At 40.5% G+C, this 17,555-nt stretch overlaps 1 protein-coding gene across 3 annotated transcripts; it reads left to right on the forward strand.

Moving 5' to 3' along the window:
- Window positions 1–1,043: 1,043 nt before the first annotated feature.
- LOC121399858 (protein kinase C delta type-like) lies at window positions 1,044–12,607 on the forward strand. Of its 3 annotated transcripts, none has more exons than XM_041581698.1 (11): window positions 1,044–1,306; window positions 3,957–4,163; window positions 5,443–6,446; window positions 7,151–7,257; window positions 7,591–7,758; window positions 9,116–9,207; window positions 9,927–9,989; window positions 10,587–10,725; window positions 11,455–11,646; window positions 11,749–11,877; window positions 12,470–12,607. In XM_041581698.1, the coding sequence occupies exons 3-11, from the start codon at window positions 5,690–5,692 to the stop codon at window positions 12,584–12,586; spliced, it is 1,764 nt and encodes a 587-aa protein (XP_041437632.1). In that variant the 5' UTR covers window positions 1,044–1,306; window positions 3,957–4,163; window positions 5,443–5,689; the 3' UTR covers window positions 12,587–12,607. The 3 variants fall into 3 exon arrangements, with proteins under 3 accessions (XP_041437632.1, XP_041437633.1, XP_041437634.1); XM_041581699.1 differs by having other exon boundaries at window positions 5,676–6,446; XM_041581700.1 differs by lacking the exon at window positions 1,044–1,306 and adding an exon at window positions 1,992–2,085.
- Window positions 12,608–17,555: the final 4,948 nt, after the last annotated feature.

The following is a 17,555-nucleotide window of genomic DNA, read 5'->3' on the forward strand; positions in this document are numbered from 1 at the left end:
TTACAGGCTGATAATACATACTGTATGCCCAGGATGCTTATTTATACAATAAACAAACTAACAAGTAAACTTGGTGTCGTGTCTCATTGGTGCACATAAGATGTATCACAATTACTCCTAAATACAGTGGGACACACAGGGATCATTCAGGGGTTGTGTTTACTTCATTGGGCAGGTCTATATCTGGAGGAGGACGTTAGTAAAGTTAAAGGCACACCTTAGGTCACAATGTGTATTTAGGGGTCCTGGTCAGCTTCTGCTTCTATCCATTGAACTCAGTGTTTATCACATTTTTGTGGACAGCCTCTTCTTATATACGTAAGTTTATAAAGAGGGATGACATTTTCAATCATGGTTTCCCGTATTGTAAGTGTCAGTCCCCCGCCGATTTCCAGAGTTGTGAAATCATTTCCCCCCACATACATCCCCCCATAGATAGCAGGGTTCTTTGTGTGTGACGGGCGACAATTCCTCATCCTGGTTAAGTGGCACAACTATTGGATCTAGTGGGAGCACTAGCCCTGTTCTATCTCTAATATATTTAGCTGCCTTCCCCCAAAAACACTGTAGCAGTGGGCAAATCCACACCATGTGGAAAACGTCAGCTGGGGAGTGCTGGCACCTAGGGCACTAGTCCCACATCAATAGGACCAGTGACAGTAAGTTAATTAGAGCATATGGCAACTCATCCTGGAAGGGAGGGGTATATTTATGTTCACCATGGTGAATTTCTTCCCATATAATCACATATTTACCAGAGACATCTGAAATGGTGTTGTGAGTGGTAATTGGGCAGGATTTGACTCTGAAGTAACTTGAGTGTACTGAGCGGTACATAGAGCCTAGCCAAGGCTTTAAGGGTGAGAATCTTAGTGCCAATCAAATGGGATTCCTGTAACATAATTGTACGGAATTAGCGCAAAACCATCGCACTTATCCCTGTAAGAGATCAAGTACAGAGCCTGTGTCTGTGTGCTGTAAGCTGTTACCTAGCAACCAGCTGTTCAGTGATTTCAGTGTAGCAGGAAGTGACACAGCAGCTAATGAGTGGCTGGCAGGAAGAGGAAGTGACAGATGCTGGCAGAAGAGAAAAGCCTGGCATAGAGAACCACACGGTGGACAGAAAGAAAGACTAGAGAGCTGCCGGCAGGCCCAGAGAGCTGAGAGGCTTCACCAAATGCAGACATTTGTATCAGGCTGCCACAGGGAAGCCATATACTGTGCCTGGAGAGACAGAGAGCATGAAAGAAATCCAGATTGGAGAAACCAGCATCAGCAGGGGATTTCCATCTGAGCATCCAAAGGGGTTGGTAGTCGCACTATGTGGGAAATTCACTAAGATTAGTAGTTGCGCCAGTGTCCGCTTTGCCGCGCTTCGCCAGGAGTATTTTCGCCAGCGCTACGCAAATTCACTAAAATCCGAAGTTGCGCTGAGGGGAAGCGTAAGGTTATGAAGTTGCGCTAGCGTTAATTCCCCAAGCAAAGCAAAGTTACGCTAGCGATGCTTAATTTGCATACGGCACCAAATTGAAGTTACAATGGAGGTATATGTAGCATCACTACACAAGCCTGCGAAACCTTCAAAACAGCAAATAAAATTTTTATTTTTCCCTACACATGTGCCCACTGAGTTAGGAAATGTAGGGGGGAAGGAGGGTAGCCCCAGAAAATGTTTCCATCTTTTTCAGCTTATCACCCATAAAAAAAGAAAAAACGCCAGCGTTTTTTTGGGACTTAGAAACATTTTTAACTTTTTTTGAAGCAATCCCTATCTACTCTATTGCACTTCGCCTGGTCTGAGGTGGCGAAGAAAGTCTGGCGTAAAAGGTAGCGTTCAGAATAATTTGCGCGCCAGTGAATTTGCGTAGTTACGTCCGTTGTGCAAATTCGCCAGGTGTAAGGGTGCGAAGTAACACTAGCGAATTTACGCCAGCGTCCGTGAATTGTGAATTAACGAAAATTCGCTACGCTGGCGAATTCACGCAAGCGTTGGGCGCTTCGTCGTTTAGTGAATTTGCCCCTATATGTCTGAATGTGCTGTACTCACCTGAAGAGAAACTGTAAAGCATCTGAAAAGGATTTGAAGTGAGTATTCTGTTTAAAGGGACAGTACCCTAAAAAAGTGCTTGAAGATACAGAGACTGTTTTGTGGAAGGACATTAAAGGACTTTGCCTTCTTGACTTAGGTAGATAGTCAGCACAAGTTAGTTAGTGAGGCCTTACTCCCACCTGGTTAGGAGTGCTATTTGTACTAGTTGGTCATTTAATTTTAGATAAACAGTTATTCAGCTTAAAAAATACTGTGTGTGTTTTTTCACTGTATTCCTCGTGGGGCCACCTGGAGGCGCATTTCCGGTCTTTGTTTATTTATTTTTTTATTGTTCTAAACATATTATTAAAACAGCAGTTGGTACAGTATGTAATGCTATGGAGACGTATGACCCGCTTGTCTTATTTTACATCACTGAGACAATATTTAACTGTAAAGGTCATACATATTTATTTGCTATACCAAGTAAGGATTCAGCTGACATCAGGGTGATCATGTGAAATGTGGCCACATCTGTGCATAGGGAAGTTGTAATGATCCCAATGTTTTGCTTAAGTGCCGGTCAATCAATTGTCGTGTTTCAGTCCTTTTTCAGAATCACTGCTGACTCCCATCAACTTTTATATTGGCTTATCAATTCACTCAGGCTGTTGGTAATCCTGAGAGGTGGGGGACAGGGCTTTACAGCATGTCACCAGGGGTTGTTCACATTTAAATTTACTTTAAGTATGATGTTGTATGATGCAATTGGTTTTAATTTTTATTATTTGTGGGGTTTGAGTTATTTAGCTTTTTAATCAGCAGTTTTCCAGTTTGCAATTTCAGCAATCTAGTTGCTAGGGTCCAAACTGCCCTAGCAACCATGCATTGATTTTAACAAGAGGCTAGAATATGAATAGGAGCAGGCCAGAGTAGAAAGATTAGTAATAAAACAGAACAATAGCAATACATATTTAGACTTACAGAGCATTTGTTTTTTTTAGATGGGATCAGTGACCCCCCATTTGTAAGCTGGAAAGAGTCAGAGGAAGTAGGCAAATTATTCAAAAACTATAACAAAAAAATAATGAAGAGTAATTGAAAAGTTACTTAGAATTAGCCATTCTATGACATACTAAAATTTAACTCAAAGGCGAAACACCCTTTTAATGAACTGAGGTAACCAGAGAGCCATTGTGCTATTGCTCCTTGGTGCTTCACAAATCAGCCCCTAGACAATCACTAACCCTGCTTCAGCATATATTCAAAGAATGTTTAACGTGAAACAGATCTGGAATTAGTGTATTGTCCTTTATTGGCATTGCACAATAATCAATGTAATAAAATATACAGGTATAGGATCTATTATCCAGAATGCACGGTACCTCTGCATAACGGATCCTCGGTAATTTGAACCAAAGTCTGCTAAAAATTATTTAAACATTGAATAAACCTAATAGGATTGTTTTACCACCAATATGGATTTATTCAACTCCATTTGTTTAAACTGGAGTCTATGGGAGATGGGCTTCCTATAATACTGAGCTTTCTGGATTTTGGGTTTGCGGATTAGGAATCCATAACCAAAGTGTTGATATAATGAATATACTGTGGTGTAAGTGCTTCTATTCAGCTCTGTAGACTTATGCAGAATATTTGAGTGCATTGTAAATAAATGATTATAATAGTATAGTTATCTGGCTTCCCACAGGTGTTTTCAAGCATTACCACTCATTATGAACCAGAGGTGAGATCACAGAGTACTCAGGCAGGTAGAGCAGTGAAAGTAAAAATGTTATTGGCATTATATGTTATGTTTTTTAACAGGAATGCCCTCAGTGGTTTTGCTGTGGGTTGTATTGTAGCTTTCAATGAAGCGTTTGTGTCTTATCATATTATGCTGTGGCCTGTTGTGTTCTTTCTTCAGCCTCTTGCCCTGGTCACCTGGGGCTCCACTCTGGAGATGTCACATATAGATCTCTGTGAAGTTAGAAACTGGCTAACGGCCAACATGGACAGGACTAAAGAACAAGAAATGGACATGGATGGTTTGTATCAGGATTTGCTTGACCGGCCATCGTCAGTGTTCTTTGATAAACATGACAAGAAGCTTTGCCCCAAAATTTGCTGCCAGGTAAGAAACAAATCTCTTCAAGTTTTGCCAATAGATTTTCACCGAGCTGTTCAATGCAAAGTTCTGGCTAAGACGGAAATGACACCTTACTACTGATCTTAGCAGGTTATTTTAATATTGTATTTCCCCATGTTTGGGCCGTGCAGTGATTCAGATAGCCGTGGGTATCCACAATGGTAGGTGGGCATTGAGCAGTTCATTGGCAATAGAGTGCAAGTATGGAGAGGATGTGGGTTGAATTACCAGCAGGTCAGGTCTAGAACATTTGACTCTTATAAAATCTGGGCACCAAAAATGTTGTTGTACAGGGCCCCGTGATTTCTAATGGCGGCCCTGCCTACAGGCGTTGGATGGCTTTTAAGCAAGGGATGAAACACAAGGTTTCTAAAAACAGCTCTTAATCCAAAATTAATTCAGGGACTGGTCCAACTGACATCTGGGAGTCAGGAAGGAATTCCCCCAGCCCCAGGGCTTCAGATTGGTAGTTTTTTTTGCCGTCTCTGGATTCACTAGCAGTTGTGCATGTTGCACTTGATGGACACATTTTTTCTTTTCAACCTCATCTACTATGTTACTATGTGAGAATTGGATGCATGTAAGGTGCTGTATTTATATAGCATTTGCCCTATACAGTTTTCCACATTACACATTAACAGCGAAAAAGAAGAAGCAATAAAGAGCAGAGCCACCTATACGTGGCACTCACAATAATTTGCTTCTGTTTAGCCCTTTATTTTTTACCTTTTACATTAGTCCACAAATATATAGAGCTGTTACATTTATCAGTGTCTATAAATCTTTCTATTTAGGAGTTTACAATGCAGTGCAGTGAAATATGGAAATGGTGAAGAAGGGTCTATAGATAAAGAATGTAGATAATTGTCAGCATGTCATGCTTCAATAAAGACATACGTCCCACTAAACCTCCAATAAGGTTTGGAATTCTGGCAGCATAGATAGGCGCCATTTAAAATAGGAGTTCCTCTAAGCAACAACTTGGTGTTTGTCCTGATAATGGCCACCAGCCTACTAATATGTGGGAACTGTTGAGGTAATCAGCAACTTCCAATTTCCCCTGAAGGAGCTGAAGTGAACACAGTATCTCAGCACAGTTCTGGAACTCTTGATACAATTAGCATCAATCAGTGTAGATGTAATACAACTCTGTTAGCAGTTCCATTTGATAACCCTTGTGGACTGCAGGGATTTCAGCTCTGCCCCTTAATGGTTTTACTAATAAATCATATTCTCAACTTTAAACATTTTTTCTTCTCTGTAGTGCCATAGCAATGTCCTCTGTAGTGCCAATGGCTCTCCATTGTCGCTCCATGTTGCCTGCCTGCATGACACTGCTGGTGGTCACATGACTCACCTAGTTCAGTTACTTGTTCAGTTGGTTCAGGCCAACTGCTGTTTGGACAGTGAGGAGAAGAGACATGGAGTGAGAGTGGCGATAGATAAAAGTAGATAAATTGCGATAGAGCTTAAATAAAATTAAAAAAAACAGTATAGGAGGAGAGATTAACATGGAGGTGACGAAGAAGAGGAGTCGGAATTCGGAGGAGGAAGGACAAGGCAAGAAAAGGAGATGGAGTGATGGAGATTTAGAAGAGAAGAAGAAAAGCCTGGTGAAAAAGAAAACCAGTGAAGATGGGGGCAGTAAAAGGAGAAGGAGAGAAAGGGAGCTGGAAGAGAAGAAGAAAAGCCCTAAAGAAAGGAAGACCAGTGGAGATAGGAGCAATAACAGAAGGGGTGATGGTGATTTGGAAGACAAGAAGAAAAGCCTGGTGAAAAAGAAGACCAGTGAAGATGGGGGCAGGAGAATGAGTGAAGGACAGATAGAAGAGAGGAAAAGCTCCATACAAAGGAAGAACTGTAGAGATTGGAGCAATAATAGAAGGAGTGAAGGTGAGTTAGAAGATCAGAAGAAAAGTCAAATGAAAAAGATCAGTGTAGATGGGGGCAGTAAAAGGAGAAGGAGTGAAGGACAGGTAAAAGAAACGGAGAAAAGCCCCATGGAAAGGAAGACCAGTGAAGATGGGAGAAATAAAAGGAGAAGGAGTGGAGATGAGTTGGAAGAAAAGAAGAAACACCCCATGGAAAAGAAGACCCGTCAAGATGGGAGCAATAAAAGCAGAAGGAGTAAATTAAAAGACAAGGAGAAAAGCCCCATAGAGAAGAGTGAAAAGTTACAGTTAGAAGAAAAGAAAAGTCAGTTGGAAAAGACCAGTAAAGGATTGAATAAGGATCAAAAATCAAGAAGTCCAGAGGATCCCTTAGAAGGTAAGAAAACACAGTTGCCGCTTTTGTGCTTAATCTCTCCCCTAACTTGCTAATAAGAAGTGGCCCCATAGGATCTATGCCCTAACTTGCTGGGATGTCTTTTTATCAGGATTTCTGCAATTAATTTGTTTGCCTGATGTTTATAGCTTGCTGATTTACCCAAGGTCTTGTTCTGACTAAAAATTACCCATCTATTTATTTATTCTTTCTTCTTCTTTTTTAATCTTGGTATGAAACTAGGGCTGGTTTACTATAAGGGAAAATAAAAATCACCAGTGATATTGCCAGTATCAACCAATCAGGGCTGGTTTTCTATAGTATAGGAAATTAGTAATATCAGTGATGATGCCAATGTCAACCAATCAGAACTGCTTTCATCTTCTACCTTGTATGTAACTGTTCAAATCTAATTACTGATTGATTCTGATGAACATCACTATCACTAATGGTCTGCCGTGTCAATATGTCAGAAACCCAGGCTTCCAGCATTTCTCAATATATAATCAAAGGCTTAAGTTTTCTGGGAGATGTATTCATGGGGCCATCTGGGGGAGGCACATAGGTGTAGGTGTCCCCTCTCCAGTCCCTTGTGCTGCCTCATATTAAGGAGCCCTGCCTTATGCTTGCTGATGGGTTTATTAATATATGCTATGTACAGGTTATTTGTAATACAAGGTACTAATGGAGTTTTTTTCCCTAACTAGGTGGAAGCGCAGTGAAGAAACTCTGTGTGGATATCAGCAGACCTGTCCCCCTGGATATTAAGAACTACAGGTTTTATTCAGAGCTGGGAAAAGGAGGCTTTGGCCGGGTAAGTGAAAGGCTTCCCAGGAATTCTCTTAGTATAAATCATAGGGAAGCAGAAAACATAGGCGAGAATAAAGTAGTTTAGTATTATTACTCATTGTTTTGTAAATACAGTTCTAAGAATATCATTATAAAGTGGTGATATAGAACGGTGACATTTATGTTGGGGAAGGAATCACTGGAAGATACTGTTTCTAATAAATTGGGGAGACTATTTATTATTCTCCACCTACGGTGTAAAGTGAAAACAGATAACTTTTTTATTTTAGCCTCTCAATGTTTAGCGTTTACCTTTACATACACCATGTCATATCTAATATTTGCCCTTTGTTATTAGGTGATGTTGGCTTCGTTTACACCTAAGAAGCAACTGGTAGCAGTAAAGATCATGCAGAAAAGTCCAGACAAGAACAACTTCAACATCATGATGAAGGAGGCCCGAGTGCTGTCGGTCGCTAGAGGAAGCACATTTTTATGCCATTCCTACGCAGCTTTTCAATCAGAGGTAAATACTGCTTTTAATTGCATATAATGGGGCAAATTCACTATGCGCCGAAGCGCCTAACGCTAGTGTCAATTCGCTAGCGTTGGGCATTTTCGTTACTTTGCAAATTCACTAACGGACGCTGGCGTAACTTCGCTAGTGTAACTTCGCACCCTTACACCTGGCGAATTTGCGCAACAGACGTAACTACGCAAATTCACTAATGCGTGCAGTGTTCTGAACGCTACCTTTTACGCTAGACTTCCTTCGCCACCTCAGAACAGGCGAAGCACAATAGAGTAGATAGGGATTTCTTCAAAAAAAGTAAAAAAAATTTCTAATTCCCAACGCCGTGGTTTTTTCTAAATTATGTGTGATAGGTTGAAAAAGATTGAAATATTTTTTTGGGGCTCCCCTCCTCCCCCCCTTCATTTCCTAACTTATGGCAACTTAACTATCCAGTGGGCACATGTGTAGGGCAAAATAAAAATTTTATTTGATGTTTTGAAGGTTTCCCAGGCATTTGTAGTGCTGCTACATATTCCTCCATTGAAATTTGAATTTGGCGCCGTATGCAAATTAACCATCGCTAGCGTAACTTCGCTTCGCTTAGCGAATCAACGCTAGCGCAACTTCGCAACCTTACCCTACCCCTGAGCGCAACTTCGGATTTTAGTGAATTTGCGGAGCGCTGGCGAAACTACGCCTGGCGAAGTGCGGCAAAGTGCGGCGAAGTTACACCTGGTGCAACTCTGAATCTTAGTGAATGTCCCACAATGTCTTTAAATGGAATCTAGCATTAAAATTAACTTTAAAGTGATACCGACACTAAAAATTTTCTTTTCAAACTATTAATCTACATTAAAAGTTACCTATAGGTCATGTTGATTGTTTTTCGCTGAAAGTTCTGCTTTTGTAATTGACACTTGAAGTTCTTAAACCTGACTGTTTTGCCAACCTGACTGTCCAATCTTAACCGGTCAGTTAGAGTTTCTAATGCTAACGGATTTCTGCTCCACAAATATGGCAGCCTCCTCATAGAGGAACGGGGTAGTAAGAAAGGTAATGTAAAAACTTCCGGCAAATATTTTTATGGCAAAATTATAAATCACATTCAAAGACAATGTTATGAAAGATAATGAAAAAGATTATTTTCTGATGTCCTTATCTCTTTTAGCATAATTAGACCAGTGTTAGACAAACTATGCGGTGGGGTCTCATTTGCTCCTCATACATGGCTGTTTCTATATCTCCATGGAGCGCCAAGATGTTGCTTTCCACTTATTCACATTACCACTTCTATTCAGACAGTTTTAAAGTTTTTGGGTGGGAGGCTGGATGTTCTAGGTCTCACCTTCTTCTATTCTCTCTTTAACAGCTGGAATCCTTCTTCGTCCTGGAGTATGCCAGCGGGAAATCTTTAATGCAAATGATTCTTCGCAAAGGAAATCTGCCAATGGCAAGAATCATGTAAGTGACATTAGGACCCATTTACAGTACATGGGACAGGGAGCAAACTGGAAAGAATAGATGCAGCCCACCATGTTTTTCATACTTTGCTCACTGCCTACCTCTTGGCCCTTAATAGGTTTTTGTTCTCTGGCAGCAGTGTATTACCGAGGGACAAGCTTGAGTAGCAGTGTCCCCTTTCCTGCACCCGAACTTGTGTTTCATTCAGGTGGCAATCTTTAGATTATGGCCAATACTAAAGGAGTTGTTAAAAGATGCCATAGACTTGCAATATCACCCCTCCCAGCTGCCCCAACCAATGGCCCATTGTAGATGAATTGCATTAGAAACTGTACTTTTTATACTTTGCACATTTCATACATTTCCCTTTTTTATTTCTCTGATTTAATTTTACTGATATGAACAGGACATGTTTAAGGAATTGTAGCTGGATCACTTTAATGGATTTTCTCTGGGACAGTGTTACTACAGCTCTTTTATAAGTAGAAAACGCTGGGCACTTGAATGGGCTGAATTTGTTCCCATAACAAGTTACATATGTAGCATGTTTGCCTGTGCTGTCAGTAAGATGTGTTCTGCACCCTTTTGTATGTTACACTTAGATATTTGCATCAGATGCAAGCACAGAGAACACTGCGAGGCAACTCTATAGTTAACTGTAAAAAATCCTATGTAATGAATGTGATATAGGAACGATGATGATTTTCTTTTTGTAAAAGGTTCTACACAGCGGAGATGGTGGTTGCTGTCCAGTTCCTGCACTCTAAGGGCATCATTCATCGGTGAGTAAATTCTCAGTATATTGTGTTGTCTCTATGTGCTTTCTGACACATAGATTCACTGAGTGATGATGGACTGTCACCACTACATGTGCTGTAGGCAAGCATTTCCCATAGTAACTACTCATCTCTCCCAACTCCTTTTAAATTAGCCAATACAAGAAAGCACTTACACAGTCAGACTGCAGGGTGCTGTTAGAAGTCATGGGACCCCTATACTACATAGAGCCATATAAGCCCAGGTTTTTATCCCACTGCCAGGTTGGCCCCTCACCCCTGTGGGAGGTGGGCAAATCCAATAAAGTAAAACATGGCCCCAATTAAAAGAATATAGAATATGTTATAGAACACACACTCCGTTCTGCTCAAACACGTCAGCATCCCCACCCAAACACTACTAATTCCCTCTGCAGGTCCAATATCTTTTTTACTCTATGAATTGTACCTTCACATTTCTTTGGGTTCTCTGTTACTATGGGCCCCCTGCAGGATCCCCACTCTGATGGCAGCCTACTTATAGTGGCAGTGGAGGGCAATTTTGGGCATTTTGGTCCCAAGAACTGTTACCTATGTAACTTGCTCCTAATGCTTATCCTATAGTGACCTGAAACCTGACAACGTGTTGGTGGACAGATACGGCCATATCAAGATCTGCGACTTTGGCCTCGCCGCAGAGAACATCTTCGACCAGACAAGAACCAACGGAGTAATAGGAACCCCTGGATACCGCGCACCAGAGGTGACAACAAACATTTAAAATACAAACATATTCACCTTTAATTTAACCTTTAGTCTCATGCAGAGAGTGATATTCTGAGACAATTTGAAATTGGTCTTCATTTTAAATGATTTTTTAATTATTTAGCTTTTTGTTCAGCTGCTCTCTATTTTGGAGTTCCAGCAGCTATCTGTTTGCTAGGGTTTAATTTAACTTAGCAACCAGAGCCTGAATTGAATGAGATACTGGGAAATTAAAAGGAATGGGCCTGAATATAAAGATAAGTAATAAAAAGTTTCAGTAACAACAAAACTGTAGCCTTATAGTGCGATTTGATTTTAGCGGAAGGTATCACTAAACCCCATCTCAATCCTGGAGAGAAAGGCAAATAGTTGAAAAACTATAAAAGATAAAAAATGAAGACCAATGCAAAGGTTGCTAAGAATAAAACTTAATTGAAAGAGAAGATGCCCTTAATACTAATTTATCGCTTCGGTAGATAGAGAGGTCTGATTCAATCAGTGCAGGGTTGCTAAGAATGTTATGTTATATCTCTGATAATTCCACATGTATTGGATCTGTGCTCATTTAATATTAATTAATATTATTAATATATTAATTAATAGTAATACAGAAGTTAAATGTAATCCATCTGCAATTTAATATGGAAATAACACGTTATTTTGTATTCTGCAAGTACCCTATCAAGTTCATGACTCATGTTTTCTCTGTAATCATTTTATGTCATAGGTTCTATCAAAGGCAGAGTATAACGCAGGCGTGGATTGGTGGTCTTTTGGGATTACCATGTACCAAATGGCCACGGGCAGCTTGCCATTTTCACCATCAGGCAGTATTTTAAGGCAATTCTTTGCAATAAAGAAGAATACGCCTTATTACCCATATTATATGAGCAAGGAAATGCTGGACCTCCTGCCGAAGGTAAATATGAGCCAAAGCAGAATTACAGAATAATATATATATTAAGAAGGTACATGACACAGCACCTGCAATATTGAAATTCATGTTCATGTTTCTTTTTAGCTTTTGGAGATGGATGAGAATCAGCGGATCGGTGTCAACGGAAACATCAGGGAGCACGCTTTCTACAGCACAGTGAAGTGGGAAGAGCTGGAGAACCGGAGAGTGAAAACCCCTTTCCAGCCAGGAATGGTAAATACATGTGATATATATGATACATCCACCCACTCTCACACTGCAGAAAAACTGCTGCTCTTTTTTACTCATCCACCACTTGGTAGGCCAGAGGTCTTCGGAGCTTTTGGGTTAAGGCTCCCAACATTGGTTTGGGATTCACTTAGATATGAAAACATGTGGCTAACAGTAACTTTCCTAAAGTTCTAGTAATATCCAAGACTGATAAAACACAATTCACCTTCAGATTTGACCCAACCTGGATTTGGTCGCCACTGTGGTTACTGCTGTAACAAAGACAGATAATCACGTGTCCATAGTGAAATGAATGGGTCCCTTATTCATTTATTGACCGTTTCCTTTTTCAATAGCTCATTATTTGGCCTTCAGAAACTTTTTGTAATTTTATTTCTAAAATAAAGTTGTTGGGTTTTGGTGGATAGTGATAGTCTGATTTTAACTTTCCCCTGCTTCTCATTTTCTCATTTTTGGGCATTAATATCTGAATCCAGTAATCACTTTTTACAGATAATTAAAGCCACATATTAAGTTACGACTTATCTTGAGTGAAATAAAGTATGTAAGAAGCACCTTGTTTCCTTTCATATAGCCATCAGCAGATGACTTCACTGAAATCCCGCTGTCATTCTCCTCTCAAATTCGGAACGAGGAAACCAACTTGGCAGATTTCTCCCACGTGGATCCCAGCTGGAGTTGGCAGGAGTAAGGCATTGGTTCTAATATGGGAAAGCATCAATACTGCCTGGACATAGCAACAACCTGGGCCAATTGACATCATACCCTCTATGGCAAGCTGCACCTCTCAACAGCTCATCCACCTGCGTCTGCCATCAATGTCGCCACCACACGGGATCCCTGGCTTTGACTTGGAGAAGAGAAAAAGAAAGAACGGAAGAGTTAACCATCGTGAGTATAAATGTTATATGAAATGAGACAGTGTAGAGTAATGTAAAAGATTAGGCTGGTTTTAGGTCTTTAGATAAAATGTTATACAATAGTTTATTGACAGGATAATAGATATTATATAACTATTGACAGGCAAGCATCTAGAATAAGGTAGAAAAGAAAACATATGCTCTATAGAAACTTTTCTTAAAATACATCTAAAATCATTTTCTTTTAGGGAAGGTAGGGCGGGTTGTTATCACTCAGCAGCCGCTGAGCTCCCTAATGGTAAGTAGTGGTAAGTATACCCCCTGGAGACCTGATTATATAGGGGTTTATTGTTATCACCTTACCATTGTATCTATATGTGTGTGTATGTGTGAGAGTGAGTGTGTGTATGTGTTAGAGTGAGTGTGTGTGTCTGTGTGTGAGAGTGAGTGTGTGTGTGTGTTAGAGTGAGTGTGTGTGAAAGTGAGTGTGTGTATGTGTTAGAGTGAGTGTGTGTGAGAGTGAGTGTGCATGTGTATGTGTTAGAGTGAGTGTGTGTATGTGTGAGAGTGAGTGTATGTGTATGTCCGAGTGTGTGTGTGTCTGTGTGTGTGTGTATGTGTGTGTGTGTGAGAGAGAGAGAGAGAGAGACAGAGTGTGTGTGTGTGTGAGAGTGTGTGTGTGCATCAGTTGAATTAGCTATTTGCAATGCTCACCCATTCCTTGAACAGGAGAACACGGAGTTGAATTCCCTTTTGGAATCCGCAAGCATTTCTGTATTGGAAATGACCTGTTCTCCCTTTCAAGGAATCAGTCACTAGTATCAGGTTATTTTTATAACCTGGTGCTTCATTAATGGCATGCCAATACGGGAGCAATAGAATTGGACCCGTACACTCCCTATGTGGCATTGTATTTCCTTTACAAGGCTACTGTCGATCCAGGGACATGTCCGATTGCCATTTTGGAGTCAGGAAGGAATTTTTTTCCCCTTCTGAGGCAGATTGGAGACCGCCTCAGAAGGGGGTTTTTTGCCTTCCTCTGGATCATCTAAATTTATTTAATTGCAAATAATTGCCCATTAAAATATAAATATAACCTAAATACAACCCCACGAAAATGGAAAAGGCATGTCAAAAACTAAATTAAATAGGGATGTCCCAGGTTGACGTTTATAAAACATTAGTTAGAGGGGAGCAGGGTTCTTGGGGAGGCTACTAAAAGAAGAACGTATTTATTATTATATACTGTAGCACACTTCCTTTTGGGGTTATGTTAAGCCTCCCTTTATCTCCATTATTATCATCACCACCTATGTACAGGAGAGGACGAAAGGATGAAAAATCAACTGCAGTCAAGAACAGCAATAATTATAGCATGTGTGATATTCTGGAATGTGTATGAATGTTGTATGGTTGTGTGAGATATGTGTGTGTGAATGTGAATATTGGCTCTGTTGTAACAACTAGTCCAAAATACCTGGGTCCATATTTAGAATAAATTGCAGGTCAGCTCAAGGATGGGGGGAAAGGTTCATAAACAGACTGGGCAGAGGTGTATGACCCAAAATGCCAACTAGGAACAAACGTATTCTTACCATAGTCATATGTAGTCAGCTTAATAGGTCCATCATGATTCCTGTATCAGTACTGTGTATATATCATCTAAAACTAAAAATCAAAATTTTAAACTAAATCTAAATATGTTTGAGTAAAAGTAAATCTAAATATGTAAAAGCCAATGATGTGTGTGTGTGACTAGTCAGATACCTCTCAGTATTTGCTGAAGAGGAAAGGTCCCATGACAGTTTATGTCACTCCATGCAGGACCAGAGAGGAAACTATTGCAGCAAGTGATAGGGTGAGCCATTTGCTGCAATAGATGTGTGAATGGACAGTAACAAGAGTTGAAGCCTTGACGTGGCGTTACTGCTCACATGGGTAACCATGTGCTAATTCAACCACTTGTGAGACTTGATTCTAACATGTTATTATTAATAGTATGCAAATTGCCTTCACCTCCTACTACTTAATATATTCCAGCTTTGTGCAGTGTTCATGAGTCATTCTGATCTATTCTTTTCAGTTTTCATGGTGGAAGTGGTAGAATATATATATATGAGTAACAGGGCTTTACAGCTCCAGCAGATCGTAACCAGAGAGCACTGTGCTTATTGCTGCTCGGAGGATGCACAACAAGCTCTAACTCTTAGGAGGGTGTTTAACTTGAAACTGTTCTTTGATAAATGTATTGTTCTTTATTGCTGGAGGGCATTGCAGGGAAATCACTGGAATAAAGTTTCTAACTAAAGTGTCACTATAATGAATATGTTGTGTTGTAGGCGCCTCTGTTCAGCTCTGTCCACTTACCAGTTTCATTTTCATTGCAGTTAAACATTCACATTCATACATGTCCTGGGAGACACTGGCCTTTTCCAGTTCAGGTATGTAATTGTCCAGGATTTCCACTCATTGTACAGGACTGGCTGCACTCAATTGTTACTTTCACTTCACTCCTGGAATCTTTTCATCGCATGGCGCTGGCATTACAGAAATAAATTGCACTTCTTTACTTCCTTGTGGAATGGACTGCTACAGGTAAAAACAAGCCATCAGCACTGCCAGAACTGCAAATAGAAAAAAAGATAGAATAAAAATAGTAATGATACATTGTGATTTTCATTCTTTATAGTAACAGCAGGAAATAAGATATTTTTAAAAACAATCAAATAAAAAACTGTTGGAGACTTACCTAGATATAGGCAGGCTGGAGGTGCTGGAGGGAACTATGTGGCCCAAAATGACATGGGAAAATGGCTTGAGGTGTCAGACCAGGTACAATTTCCAGTGTGGGGGTAATTTCAGATGCAAAGCGTTGAAAATTATTGATTGTGCAATCACTATAAAATATCAATGGAGGCAATTGTGGCTTATCTAAAGGGTATGGATGTTCTCCCCTGGCTTGTGTGGGTTTCCTCCAACACTCCAACTACATACAGGCAGGTTAATTGGCTCCTGATAAAACTGATCCTTGTATGTGTGAATGTAATAAATTAGATTGTGACCTTAGATTGTAAGCTCTGTTGGGGAAGGGACTGATGGGAATGATGTATAATCTCTGTAAAAGGCAGCAGAATATTTCAGCATGTTGTCAATAAAGGATGATGATAACAATATAGTTGTCTATCTCCCCACAGGTGTTTCCAAGTATAACCATCGAAAAGGTAAGGATAAGGTCACACTGGGCGATTTGGGGAGATTTAGTCGCCTGGTGACTAATCGCCTCAATCTCCCCAAATGCTTTACCTCTGTCTTGCGCCGGCTAAAATGAAAAATCGCCTACGGCATGGCACACGCGTCGCTTCGTATTCCGAAGTCTTCCGAAGTTTCCTAAATCTCCCCAAATCGCCCAGTGTAACCTTACCCTAAGAGGCACAACTGTCACACCAGTGACATTGTTTAAGCATCTGCACGGCATTACTCATCCCGCACCTTTCACAATAGAAGTTTGGAGTCTAGATATTGTACAAATGAGCAAATAAAAATAATTGAAATAAACACATTCAACACTCATAACTGGATTACATGAACCTGTTTGATTTTGTTTGTGATGATCTGATGCTTGAGCTTGATGGATCTGAATCTACCATAAAACACATTTTGTATCTTGCTATGTGGGAAGCATTTGGGAACAAATACACATAGACAGAAATTGATTGGGGTACATACACATGCACATACGTGTTGGTTAACGCACCCAATAACATAGGGTTTATCTTATGATGGTAGCCACTATACCAGGGGTCCCCAACCTTTTTTGGCCCTGGGACCAAAAAAGAGGCAATTTTTTTTTCAAGGACCGGGGGGAGGTCGGGGACGGTGGGGCGGGGGGGTTAAGGAAGGTTGCCAGTGGGAGTAAGAGGGGTCGGCGACCAATTTGGGTGAAATTCGAGCACCACGTTCATTGTTAGGCGGCCCAGTTCAGGACTGTCCGCTGCCCGGTTCTTGGCCGCAGCCCGGTGGTTGGGGACCCCTGCACTATACAATTGTGTCCTTTAGAGCATGGCTATCCAACAGTAGGACAAACAAGCCAGATGTGTGCCTCCAAAAGTTCCTTATCCATTACACCATTATTAAATAATACTGTTACATCTAAGGTTCCTGCAGGTTAACGTGATGTGCAGATTCATACTAGTGCAACCACTGCCATTATCTGCTTATTATGTTTCCAAGCCTCTCTTATGTCAGTGATACATGGCCTTCAAACGTGCCCATTAAACAGCAGATTTTATCTTCACTCCTCACAACAGTGTTCATATTAATGTGTCTTCAGAATTAGTGAAACACATTCAAGCTGTGTGTGTATCCTTCATAGATTCGAATTAAAAGTGCCACAAGTGACCAAACTATCATTAAAGGTAGTAAATGGCAGTCTAGATTCATTTTATTTGCTGGGGACCCCAAACTACAAGCCTTTTGAGTAGGAACAACTACAATTTTAGCTCTGAATTACTTTTCAAGAAGAGGGGAGGATGATGGGAGTTCGGTCAAATATGGCTCACATCAGTTCACAATCAGTGAATTTTTTTCTTACAGAACATATGGACTGTGGTAAGGGTGTTCGTTGCCTATAGCAGCCAAATGTTGATAAACTTGCCCTAAATCCCCTGGCAATATACGTTGTTTTGTAAAATGATAGGGCTTTATTGACCACTTCCATCTATCCAAGGTTCTGCTTTCATTGGAGGTAACTGTGCCAAGTGTCAGTCGCAGGGCGAGGTTCTAATACAAAGGCAAATACCT

This window comes from Xenopus laevis, chromosome 2L, assembly GCF_017654675.1.
Source record: "Xenopus laevis strain J_2021 chromosome 2L, Xenopus_laevis_v10.1, whole genome shotgun sequence".
NCBI classification, from domain to species: domain Eukaryota; kingdom Metazoa; phylum Chordata; class Amphibia; order Anura; family Pipidae; genus Xenopus; species Xenopus laevis.

Coding starts and splice junctions, on each gene's coding strand:
- LOC121399858 (XM_041581698.1), top strand. CDS start 5,690: ATGGAGGTGACGAAGAAGAGGAGTCGGAATTCGGAGGAGGAAGGACAA. Junction 7,258..7,590: donor GAAAAGGAGGCTTTGGCCGG/GTAAGTGAAAGG, acceptor CTTTGTTATTAG/GTGATGTTGGCTTCGTTTAC. Junction 10,726..11,454: donor CTGGATACCGCGCACCAGAG/GTGACAACAAAC, acceptor TTTATGTCATAG/GTTCTATCAAAGGCAGAGTA.